At 35.2% G+C, this 12,530-nt stretch overlaps 1 protein-coding gene across 1 annotated transcript in view; it reads right to left on the reverse strand.

The window, feature by feature from the left end:
• The window catches only part of MAK (male germ cell associated kinase), a 91,824-nt gene that overhangs the window by 75,008 nt on the left and 4,286 nt on the right, over window positions 1-12,530 (reverse strand). The window contains exons 2-4 of the mRNA XM_053664071.1: window positions 11,447-11,776; window positions 10,115-10,169; window positions 9,319-9,440 (exon numbers count right to left, since the gene is read on the reverse strand). Of these exons, the coding sequence (XP_053520046.1) occupies window positions 9,319-9,440; window positions 10,115-10,169; window positions 11,447-11,547 (278 nt within the window). The 5' untranslated portion in view covers window positions 11,548-11,776. The remainder of the gene's footprint in view (window positions 1-9,318; window positions 9,441-10,114; window positions 10,170-11,446; window positions 11,777-12,530) is intronic.

Here is a 12,530-nt window from a genome sequence, read left to right on the forward strand (position 1 = left end):
CCTATAATTAGGATGTTGGAACGTTTCAAGATGTTCTGGAGGTTCCTAAGCCTCTCCTCATTTTTTTGAATTCTTGTTTCTTCATCCTTTTCCTTTTGGTCATTTTTTCCTCTTTCTGGACCACTCCTTTGATTTGAGACCCAGTTTCCTTTCCATTACTACTGGTTTCCTGTGCATTTCCATTCATTTCAATTAGTTTAGCCTTCATATATTCCTCTAATTTGTGACTAAAATCAACCAGTTCTGTGAACATCCTGATCACCAGTGTTTTGAACTGTGCATCTGAAAATTTGGCTATTTCTTCACCGCTTAGATTTATCGGCTCTGGGGCTCTGAGTTGTTCTTGAGCCATATTTTGACCTGTTCGTGCCTGTTATGTATGAGGAGCAGAGCCTTAGATGTTCACCAGGGTGGGGCCACCCAGGTTGCTGGTTTGTGATGCTACATGTGGGGGCGGGATCAGAGAGAAACAACGGCGGTCCCCTCTGCCGCTTCACACCACTGGGGCCTGCATGGTCTGTCTCACCGCTCGCTCCTTCACCGGTTTATCTGCATGGGAATGTGTGACTGTGGTCAGCCCTCAGTGGGTCCACCCGCTACTCCACACCTGGGATCCACCCATGGCTGCCTGGGCACCTGGGTCACGCACCCGGTCGGTCTGGTGGATCTTTCCTGCCTGATCCCGCTCTGCTGCTGGCTCTGCCCCTCTTACAGGTTTGACTGAAGGGTTCGTTGTTGTCAGACTTCCGTATAGTTCAATTTTCTGTGGTTTGGCTGCGTTTTTCTTGCTAAAACATTGTTGTTTTTAAACTTGGTCTTCCACCTACACCTCCATCTTGGCAGAAGTCCTCTAATTCTTCTTTGATTCTGAAGCCATTCTATGTTTTGAAAGTAATCATTTCAACATCTTCATAATTTCAGCATTCTCTAACATCTTTATTTCAGCATGACTGACTGGATTAACTTCGAGTGTTCACTCAAGTGTTCTCAATATATGGGAAAAAGTCTTTTTTTAACATTGTATTTTTAACTATATTATATGTTTACATAATATTCCAAAATGTCCCAGCAAATGGGCTAGAAGCAAACAATAGAAAAGATAAACACTAGCCTTATTTCAAATTTGAAAGTAACATTTTAAAAAAGTTTTTTATTGACTGATTTTTTTTGAGAGATAGGAAGGGAGAAAGAGAGAGCGAGAAAGAGAGAACCCAACTGGGGATTGAATCCACAACCTTGGCATATTGGGACAATGCTCTAACCAACTGAGCTACCTGGCCAGGGCCTGAAAATAGTACTGGTCATATATTATTAAAATATTTGAAAAACTCTCTTTCAGAAATACAAGATTGCAGAGGAGTAAGTGGAAGCTACACTAACCTCCTCCCAGGACCAAATTGGAATTAAAACTAAATTATAGAAAAATCACCCCAAATAATCAACTGAACAGTATCTAGAGAGGAGCCTTATAACCACAGACAGACATACAGGAGAAGCCATATCACCACAATGTGACTGGTAGGGAGTGTGAAGGAGGCACAACAGGGATGGCTGGGCTCTCATGGGCAGCAGCTGAAGTCCAGAGGAATACTTCAGCAGCCAAGGGTTTCCTCCTGAGAAGTGTAGGGTCTAAACCACAAGCTGAGCTCCCCAACCTACAGTACCAGAATCGGGAAAGGAACCCAGATAACATCCAGCTGTGAAAAGCAGCAGGGATTCTGTCTGCCAGAGCGAGATGGCTGCAGACTCAGAGAGCCTTTTAAAGGGTCAACATGTAAAATTTTATTTACAGCCACTTATCCTGGGCTCCAGCAGAGAAAGGGCAGAGGGGACTAGAGACACGTGAGGAGAGTCTGGGGTTGGTGTGTCTCAGTAGAGAGCTGAAGGAGCAGCTACCAGGATCCCTATGTTGAGTGATTCCCCATAGTGCAGGAGCCATCTTTCTCAGCAGAGCAGTCCTCTCCAAGTGGCATCAGCCTGAGGGGAAGCAATAGCCCTGCCTGCAGGAATTGCTCTGCCCCACACTATGGTGCTTAAGACCTGCTACTGAGGAGTAGAGCTGTTAGAATTTCACTTTTTAAGCCTAACTGAGAAAGCCTTCAGAAAGAGACAGATCTCTGGGAGCTCTGAGACTCTAGCTGACTCTCCCCGGACCTGATGCTGCTTAGAGCCAGCCTTGGCATGCAGCCTGGTTCTTTCTGCACATCAACAGTCCCAGCAGAGAGAACCGCACACATGCTGTGGTTTGCTGATACTACCAAATAGGTTTCCCAGGGCTAGTCACAGGCAGGGTTTGACCTAGACATGTAGAAGAGTCTTGCAGACCTACCTAATACACAGAAACAAATACAAAGAAGCAGCCAAACTCGGAAAAGAAAGAAACAGACCCCCAATGAAAGAAGAAAACTATTCTCCAGAAGAACTAGATGAAATGGAGGCAAGCAAGTTATTAGATAGAGAGTTTAGACTAATGATTACAAGGATTCTCAACAACGTGAAAAAAGACACAGAAAACATAAAAAAAGGACCAGTCAGAAATAAACAACGCACTTTCTGAAATAAATAATGCACTGGAAGGAATAAACAATAGATTAGATGACCTAGAGGGTGGAATCAGTGATTTGGAAACAAGGTAGAATAAAACATCCAGGCAGAGCAGCAAAAATAAGGAGAGCTTAAGAAACGTTTTAGACAACATGAAGTATAACAACATCCATATCATAGAAATACCAGAAGGAGAAGAGAGCGAGCAAGGTACTGAGAAGCTATTAGAAGAAATAATGACCAAAAACTTCCCTAATCTGGTGAAGGAGAAAAAATATGTAAGTCCATGAAGCTCAGAGAGCCCTGAAAAAGTTGGACCCAAAGAGGCATACACTGAGACACATCATAATTAAAATGACATGGTTTAAACAAAGGAGAGAATCCTAAAAGCTGCCAGAGAAGAACAGGTGGTTACCTACAAGGGAACACCAATTAGACTGTCAACTGATTTCCCAACAAAAACATTTCACCTAAAGGGATTGGCATGAAGTATTCAAGGTGATAAAAAGCATGGACCCACAACCAAAGCTACTTTACCCAGCAAGACTATGATTTCAAATTGAGGGAGAAATAAGGAGCTTTCCAGACAAGAAAAAGCAAGAGTTTATTAACACCAAACCAATACTGCAACAAATGTTAAAGGGCTTGCTTTAAGAAGAAGAAAAAGAGAAAGAAAAATTAACAATAGTCTAAAATAAAAAAAATAGTCTAACAATAAAATGGCACTAAATATGCATTTATCAATAATCACTTAAATGCAAATGGCTTACATGCTTCAACCAAAGACATAGCATACCTGAATGGATAAGAAAACAAGGCCCACATATATGCTGCCTCCAAGAGACTCATCTCAGATGGAAAGATACACACAGAATAAAAGTAAAGGAATAGAAAATGATATTTCATGCTAATGAAAGGAAAAAGGAGCTGAGGTAGCAGTACTTATATCCAACAAAATAGACTTTAAAACCAACACTATAGTAAGAAACAAAGATACTACATAATGATAAAGGGAACAATCCAACAAGAGAATATAACCAATTATGCACCCAACATAGGAGCACCTAAATACATGAAACAATTCTTGATGTACATAAAGGGAGAGACCAACAGAAATACAGTCATAGTCAGTGATTTTAACATCCCACTGACTTCAATGGATAGATCTTCCAGTCAGAATTTCAAAAGGAGACAGCAGCCATAAAGAACACAGTAGATCAAATGGATTTAGTTGATATCTTCATAGCATTTCATCCCAAAGCAGCAGAATATACATACTTTTCAAGTACACATGGAATGTTTTCTACGATAGACTACGAGTTAGGACACAAAACAAGTCTCAATAAATTTAGGAATACTGAAATCATACCAAGCATTTTATCTGACCACAATGCTATGAAAGTAGAAATCAATCAAAAGAGGAACACTAAAAACACACAAAGACATGGAAGCTAAATAACACATTATTGAACAATGAATTGGTCAAGGAAGAAATCAAAAGATACTGTGAAACATATAAAAATGAGAACACAACTATCCAAAATCTGTGGGACACAGGGAAAGGAATCCTAAGAGGGAAATTCATACCATTATGTGCCTATCTCAAAAAACTAAAAAAAGCTCGAATAAACAATTTAACTTCACACTTAAAAAAAACCTGAAAAAGAACAACAAACAAAGCCCAAAGTGAGTAGAAGGAAGTAATAAAGATCAGTTTATAAATAAATAAAATAGACTCTAAAAATATGATACAAAATATCAATGAATCCAAGAGCGGGTTCTTAGAAAAGCTAAACAAGATTGACAAACCTTTAACCAGAACATCAAGGAAAAAAAAGAGAGAGAAACCAAATAAATACAATCAAATCAAAAAGGGGAAATAACACCCAAGAAATACAAAGACTGTTAAGAAATATTACGAACAATTACATATGTCAACAAACTGGACAACCTGGATGAAATGGATAAATTCCTAGTAACATACACTCTTCCAAAACTAGACAGACTACACCTAGTGAAATTGAAGCAGTAATCGAAAAACTCCCAATGAACAAAAGCCCTGGACTGGATGGCTTCACAAGTGAATTGTACCAAACACTCCTGGAAGAACGAACACCTATTTTTCTCAAACTATTTCAAAAAATTCAGGAGGAAAGAGGCTCCAAAGCTCATTTTACAAGGTCAGCATTACTGTAATGCCAAAACCAGACAAAGACACTACAAAAAATGAAATATAGGCCAATATCCCTGATGAACACAGATGCTAAAATCCTCAACAAAATATAAGTAAACCAAGTACAGCAATCCATCAAAAAGCTCATACGCCATGATCAAGTGGGATGTGTTCCAGGAATGCAAGGTTGGTATAACATTCATAAATCAATAAATGTGACTCACTACATAAACAAAATGAAGGATAAAAACCACATGATCATATCAATACATGTGGAAAAAACTTTTGATGAAATCCAGCACCCATTTATGATAAAAACTCTCAGCAAAGTGGGAATACAGGGAACATACCTCAACATAATAAAGGCCATATATGACAAACCCACTGCTAACTAGCATCATACTCAAAAGGCAAAAACTACAAGCATTCCCCTTAAGATCAGGAACAAGATAGGGATATCCACCTTCACCTCTCTTATTCAACATAGTACTGGAAGTCGTAGCCACAGTGATCAGACAAAAAGAAGAAATAAAGGGCATCCAAACTGAAAAGGAAGAAGTAAAACTGTCTTTATTTGCAGATGACATGATCCTGTACATATAGCATCCTAAAGATTCCACTAAGAGACTAGTATGACTTATAAATGAATTCAACAATGTAGCAGAATACAAAACTAATGTTCAGAAATTAGTTTCACTTTTATATGCCGATAATGAGCTAACAGAAAGGGAGATTAAGAAAATAATCCCATTTACAATTGTTTCAAATCTAACCAAAGATATAAAATACCTATACTCAGAAAATTATGACACTGAGAAAGAAATTAAACAAGGTACAAATAAGTGGAAGCATATACCATGTTCTGATAGGAAGAATAAACATCATTAAAATGTCCATACTACCCAAAACAATCTGTAGATTCAACACAATCCCTATCAAGATTTTAATGACATATTTCACAGAAATAAAACACAATTTTTCAAAAATATATATGGAACCACAAAAGGTCCTGCATAGCAACTGCGATCCTGAGAATGAAGAAGAAAATTGGAGGAATCATGCTACCTAATTAACAAACTATACTATAATGCCACAGTAATCAAAACAGCATGGTACTGGCATAAAAACAGACACATAGATCAATGGAACAGAATAGAGATCTCGGAAATAAACCCACACCTTTACAGTCAATTAATATTCAACAGAGGAAGCAAGCACATACAATGCGCTAAATACAGTCAATTCAATAAATGGTTTGGGAAAATTGGATACGTGCATAAAAATGAAATTAGACCACCTTCTTATACCAAACACAAGAATAAATTCAAAATGGATCAAAGAATTACATGTTAGACCTGAAATTATAAAAATTGTAGAGAAACATAGGCAGCAAAATCTTGGACATAGCTTGTAGCACTATTTTATCTGATATATCTCCACAGGCAAGGGAAACAAAAATAAACAAATGGGACTACATCAAACTACAAAGTTTTTGCACAGCAAAGAAAATTATCAACAAAATAAAAAGACAACTCACAGAATGGGAGAACATATTCACCAATACATCTGATAAGGGGTTAATATCCAAAATTTACAAAAAACTTACAAACTCAACACCAACCCCCCCCCCCCCCCCGCCCCGGAACAACTCCATTAAAAAATGGGCAAAGGATCTGAATAGACACTTCTCCAAAGAGGACACACAGATGGCCAATAGACATAGAAAAAGATGTCTATTTCCTACATCTATTGTCACTAATCATCAGAGAAATACAAATAAAAATCACAATGAGATACATCCTTACACCTGTCAGAATGGCTATCACCAATAAATCAACAAAACAAGTGATGACAAGGATATAGAGAAAGCAGAAACTTTTTGCACTGTTGGTGGGAATGCTGATTGGTGCAGCCACCGCAGAAAGGAGTATGGAGACAACTCAAATAATTAAAAATGGATCTGCCTTTGGACCCAGAGATCCCACTTCTGTGGATATATCTGAAGGAATCTAAAACGTTAATTCAAAAAAAACATAAGGACCCTTATGCCCATTGCAGCGTTATTTACAATCACCAAGATATGGAAGCAGCCCAAGTGTCCATCAGTAGGTGAGTAGACAAACCAACTATGGGACATTTACACAATGGAATGCTCCTCAGCTATAAAAAAGAATAGTTTTACCCTTTGCAACAGTATGGATGAACCTGGAGAACATTATGCTAAGTGAAATAAGCCTGGCAAAAACAAATACTATATGATTTCACTTATATGTGGAATCTAATGAACAGACTAAACTATCACCCTCATAGATAGCAGGATGACAGCTAAGGGAGCAGGTGAGTAGGGACTGGAGGGTTTGAGCAAAAAGGAAAAAGGAATCATGGGCATGGAGAACAGTGTGGTGGTTGCAGGGTTGGGGGTATAAGGGGACTAAATAGTAGTGAAAAGATATACAGCAAAAAAATTAAATTAAAAAACTTTCATGAACTATAAATTATAAAAGAAACAAAATATTTTTATCCCAGCCAACAGTTTTAAATTTGTAAAAAGAATGCTATATGCTAAAGTTTATATTATCAGAACAAAAGTTAATGTATATTGGTTTCCAATTGAAATAGAAATTTATTTGAATAAAAAGGTTTCTGAATTTTTCTAGATCCTCAAAAACAATGTTTCAGGAAGTTTGGTATCAAAACCAAAGTGTAAAACTACCACTTAACCTCAAACAGCCCTTTACCATATACGCTCGTTAATGGTTAAATTTATACCTTTGATACTGAATAATTTTCTAAATAATATCACTTTATTTCCATTTAATTTAAAAATCGAGAATTGAATACTTAATTTCCAAAATTGATTCTTTTTAGTGTTCATTTTCTATTACATTAACCACTTCCACTGACAGATATATATTTTTAATCAGATGAGTATAATATTTCATATATTTATATGTATTTAATTTCTTCTTCAACTACATTTCAATGTATCGTGCATGTTTATCATTTCATATATTTTAAACAGCATAAATTATTAAAAGCCAAAAAATTAAGATGATCCAGAATCTCACCACCTGATTAAGAAACTATTTTGGGCCCTGGCTGGTATAGCTCAGTGGATTTAGCGCAGGCCTGTGAACCAGACAATCATGGTTCGATTCCCAGTCAGGGCACATACCAGGGTTGCAGTCAGGTTTCCTGCAGGCCAGTTCCCAGCAGGGGATGCACGAGAAGCAACCATACATTGATATTTCTCTCCCTCTCTCCTTCCCTTCCCCTCTAAAGATAAATGAATAAAATCTTAAAAAAAAAAAAAAGAAACTATTTTGGTTTTTCAGTATTCTAATCTAATACTAAACCATACACATGTATAACTCTTGTATTAGGTATCAGTGTTATGTAAAGACAACTTTGCTTTCTGTTTTTATCTACTTATAAGCATTTCCATAATCTTTGTAATTATCACTTTTAATGGCTAAAAAATAACTCTATCAATGTATTATAATTACCAACCTACTCTCCAACTGATAGTTATTTCTTTTAAAATAATTCAGAGCTAAGTGAAGCTTAGTATAATCATTTAACAGAACATCTTATGCTAACTATAAAAATTTTATATCAGCATTAAAAAAAGCCTGTAAGTGAATGGATGAAATAAAATAATGTATGATCTTTAAAATACAACCACGCAAAAAGTATGCATGCCTGTATAGAAGGGCTAGAAAGGACTCTAGAAAATAAATACTGATTTGGGAGGTAGAAATCTTTTACTTTTACTTTAACTGCTATTAATGTTATGATATAAGCCTGGAACATCATAGCCTGAAAGAAGAAAAAATATGACTAAAGAAAAATTCACTCACCATGCTGAGGCCTTGGGTGACTATGTGTGTGTGTATGAAAGAAATACAGAGAGAAATCAACATCAGTCTACTGGGAAATTTGTTTCTAAAGTATTTGAAGATATTCTGTTCAACTCTTGCTTTAAAAGAAGACAAAATTTTGGACATTAGCCTCCCAGATGTGACTGGCATCTACCTCCTAAATATTATCCTCCTCAAACTATTGGCAAATGACTGAAGCTCTTCCTCTTTAGGTTTTGTTCACAGGTTTAAAAATTAAAATAAGAATTTCCTTAGGATGGGTAACACATTAAGTTCTATCACTCACTTAAGCATTCTAATGAGTTTATTAGCTCCTTCTTAGGAAGCTACTTCCTTCCTTCCTGCATTCTTTCATTAACCTTTCGCAGGATGCTTAGAAAGACAATGAAGATAATTTTCTCAATTTTGCCCAAGACCAGCTTTATTACTGAACATTAAATTATAAACAAATTTTTGCTTCAAAAGTATAGGTAGAGAGTATGTGTGTTTACATCATATATTTATTTTGATTTTTAAGAGATTACAGAAGGAAAGTAGTAGCTATGTTGTGGCCAGTTCTTCAGTGTTAGATATTATGCTTTCATGAAGATAACGACTAATGAATTTAAATCCACCTCTTACAATTGGTATATTGTAAAGTGTGAAATACTGAAGGGCTCCAAGGAACCCATGGAGGAGATAATAGGAGAAAAGTACAATTTTCATAAAATACACACATACCTGTCTTTCATTAATTGATAGAGGTTTTCTTTCATATATTCAAATATAAAATAAAGATGGTCATTTTCTCTGATAACTTCTTTTAGTTTAATCACATTGGCATGATTAAGTTTCTTCAGAGACTGCAACACAGCAAATAAGCATTAAAATTCTTACAGCAAAATTACAGAAGTTGGCAAAATCGCACCAATGCTAGTAGGTATGATAATTATCTTAATATCCCATTTCTTCTGCATTCATTAATAAATTTAGTTTTAATATCTATAAAATTCACATTTCTAAAAACATCTTAGAATGCCTATTTGAAGCAGTGAATTGTTTTCAGTAACCAATATAAGTGCAAAAATAAACCAAGTCAACAATACCTACTGAACATTTTTTTCTCAGTGTGTTAACTAGGTCTAACTTTTTCCTGACTTAACCATGAAAAAATCTCCAAAAATTTATCCAAATTATACAGCATAAAATATAAAGAAATGGTAAATAGTAATTTAAAAAGTTATCTTTTCTTTGTAATATAAATTAAAATACTCTTTTAAAAGTGAGTGTACTTCCAGATATGAAAGGTATAGTTATTTTCTGTTCTCCACTGAGATTCTGATGAGAAATGAGAAATAAGAAATCAAGAAGATAGAGGAAAATGTTAGGAAATATAATGATCTTTGTATTGTTTCCTAGAGAGAAAAGATTAATCTTTAATTACAGAATAAACTCCTTAGCTACTTTCCTCAAAAATGAGATAGGTATGAGGTAGAATTAAGGCTTTCTCCAGTTTTTTTCATCTTTAAGATTTTACCTTAACTTCTCTCAAGTTCATACATTCATCCCAAGAATAGAACTTTCTCTTCATCCTGAAATTAAAAACAGTTAAGTTTAGTGTACAGGAACTGAAGATTTGAAAGCACAAATTAAACCACTGGCTTTCTTACTCTGTTACTAGTTCACTTTGGGCAAGCTATGATTCTCTCTCTTCCCTGCTCCAGAAAAGTGAATCACCTCTCTTCCACATATCTCAAGGCTATTTGGTATAAGTTCATGACTATGTCATATCTGAAATTCTGGTTTAACACAAAAATGAAAGAATTACCATTAATCTTCCTTTCTGGATGAATTCTTACATTTCTCTAATTAATTTTACTGGGCCTTTCTACAAGGGCTCCTTCCAAAAGGCCCTCTTTCTAGAACTTAAAAGATAAATAAGAAATACTATAATTAGGTGGAATAGAAGAAAATTATAAATTTTGGTAGCAAATTTAGAAAAATGTTTTCTCTGACAACTTTTATACCATTACCTCATATTTAAACAAGAGGCCCATAAAATCAAGTGATTTATTTAAATCAGCAATAATTCAGAAGTAACCAAACCTTAGAAATAACTTTCTTGAATTTTGTTTTTACTGCCTCTCTTCCCTGCTAATGTTGGTTACCATTAAAGATGAATCCATAAAAAGTAAATCTAGGGTAATAAAGTAATTCCAATATATATGCCATAGAAAGAGATTGTATTATTTGTATGCATGTATTTTTAGTCACCACACAAAATGGGAAACAAGAAAAACAGGATTCATGTTCTAAAAAATATTTCTTCAGGTGTACAAATTACAAGGCTGGATTATGAAAAATCAGAATCCTATATGCCCTACTGCTTTCATTTAGCATTATAAATTTGCTATTGAGATGATCTAGAAGATTCTCAGGAAGGTTAGAGTTATCCATATTTATTAAACTAATTCCTATAGGAATTATGCTGAGCCTCTACAAGAGTGTAAAACACAGGGGTAAGGAAATAAATAAAGGAAAAGCAGAATAAAGAATTAGCAATACAACATGGCGGTCAGGAAGGCAGCAGTGGATTTAAACCTTTACTCAGCAGCTTCCTTATTATATGACCTTGGACGAATGACTTAATGACCTCTCTGTGCCTCAAATTCCTTAGCTATAAAGTAGAAACTACTGCGTAAGAAAAAGTTATTATAAACTGCCTAGCACTCAATAAATACTAGATGTACTCAAATCTATAATCTACAGTAAGACACGAAAGGCATCACTGTTTGCATGTATTCTCAAGCAAACAAAGGAAAAGAAAGATCAGCTCCAAAGGTAAACTTTGCAGTGTTGTATACAGTACCTTTTGATGGCCACCAGCTCCCCAGATTCATTACTCTTGCCCATCAGCACACTCCCATAGGTACCATCTCCTAGCTGTCGCATGGTTGTATACCGGTTCATCTTGGAAAAATAATGCAGCAGAAGTTGTAGATGACAATGGCTTCTTTGTTGGATATAAATTTAAATGCTTCTTTATTTTTCTTTGTTTTTGCTGTCAGACTGTTGTTGCTACACTGGTGACAGGTCTGACATCACTGAACATAGGCTCATTCCCAAGACTATACAGGTTCAGGAGTTACAGCAGTAAGGAATCTGACAAGGAAACAGTACATCCATTCTCATAAATACCCTATAAAAAATAAGAATAAAAAGAATTTTCATTAAAGAATCTCTTCAAGAAATTTAGTGGTAATATATTGCACAGTAATATATTGAAAAATATATTGGTAATATATTGAAAAATTATAAATAATATAAATACTAATGTGTTAAACATTTGTTAGTAAATCATTTATGCTTTTTGGAATGAAGTTTACATTTAACAGACTGATAACATACATTTGGTGGATGCTTCATTTACATGGTACTGCACTACTTATTCCAGGAATGTTCAATAAATATCAGCCTAATGATGTGTATGATTTTTAAAAATATAATCTATATTATTCCAAATCAGACCTTGGGAAATCAGACATCTATACTATATCAATCCTTTGAATCAATTTCTGCATCATATTTCATTTGGACCATAATCATCTGTGTGAAACTCTTAGGCCAGACCTTGTTTGGAATCCAGGAATTTTCATGTTTTGGAAAAGTAAAATGGTGCATATACTGTAGGTTATGCAATGCTTCTCATTAGCCTCTTAATGTACCTATAGAGAAATATATGAAAAGTATACTAAGTAAAATAAATAAAGACTATGAATGCCCTCCCATCGTTCAGGTCATATTTTGTTGCAAATGAGTTTGCACAATTTTTAAAATTTCATCTTTCAGAGAGCTGTGGATTTCAAAACTACAAATAAGCAATTATGGATATAATTTGAAGGGTACACGTCTCAACAGGTTCTGATTTTATTATTATGATTACAGAAAAACAA

The sequence above is a fragment of the Artibeus jamaicensis genome, unplaced genomic scaffold, assembly GCF_021234435.1.
Source record: "Artibeus jamaicensis isolate MK-2021 breed Jamaican fruit bat unplaced genomic scaffold, CSHL_Jam_final contig_335, whole genome shotgun sequence".
Taxonomy (NCBI): Eukaryota; Metazoa; Chordata; class Mammalia; order Chiroptera; family Phyllostomidae; genus Artibeus; species Artibeus jamaicensis.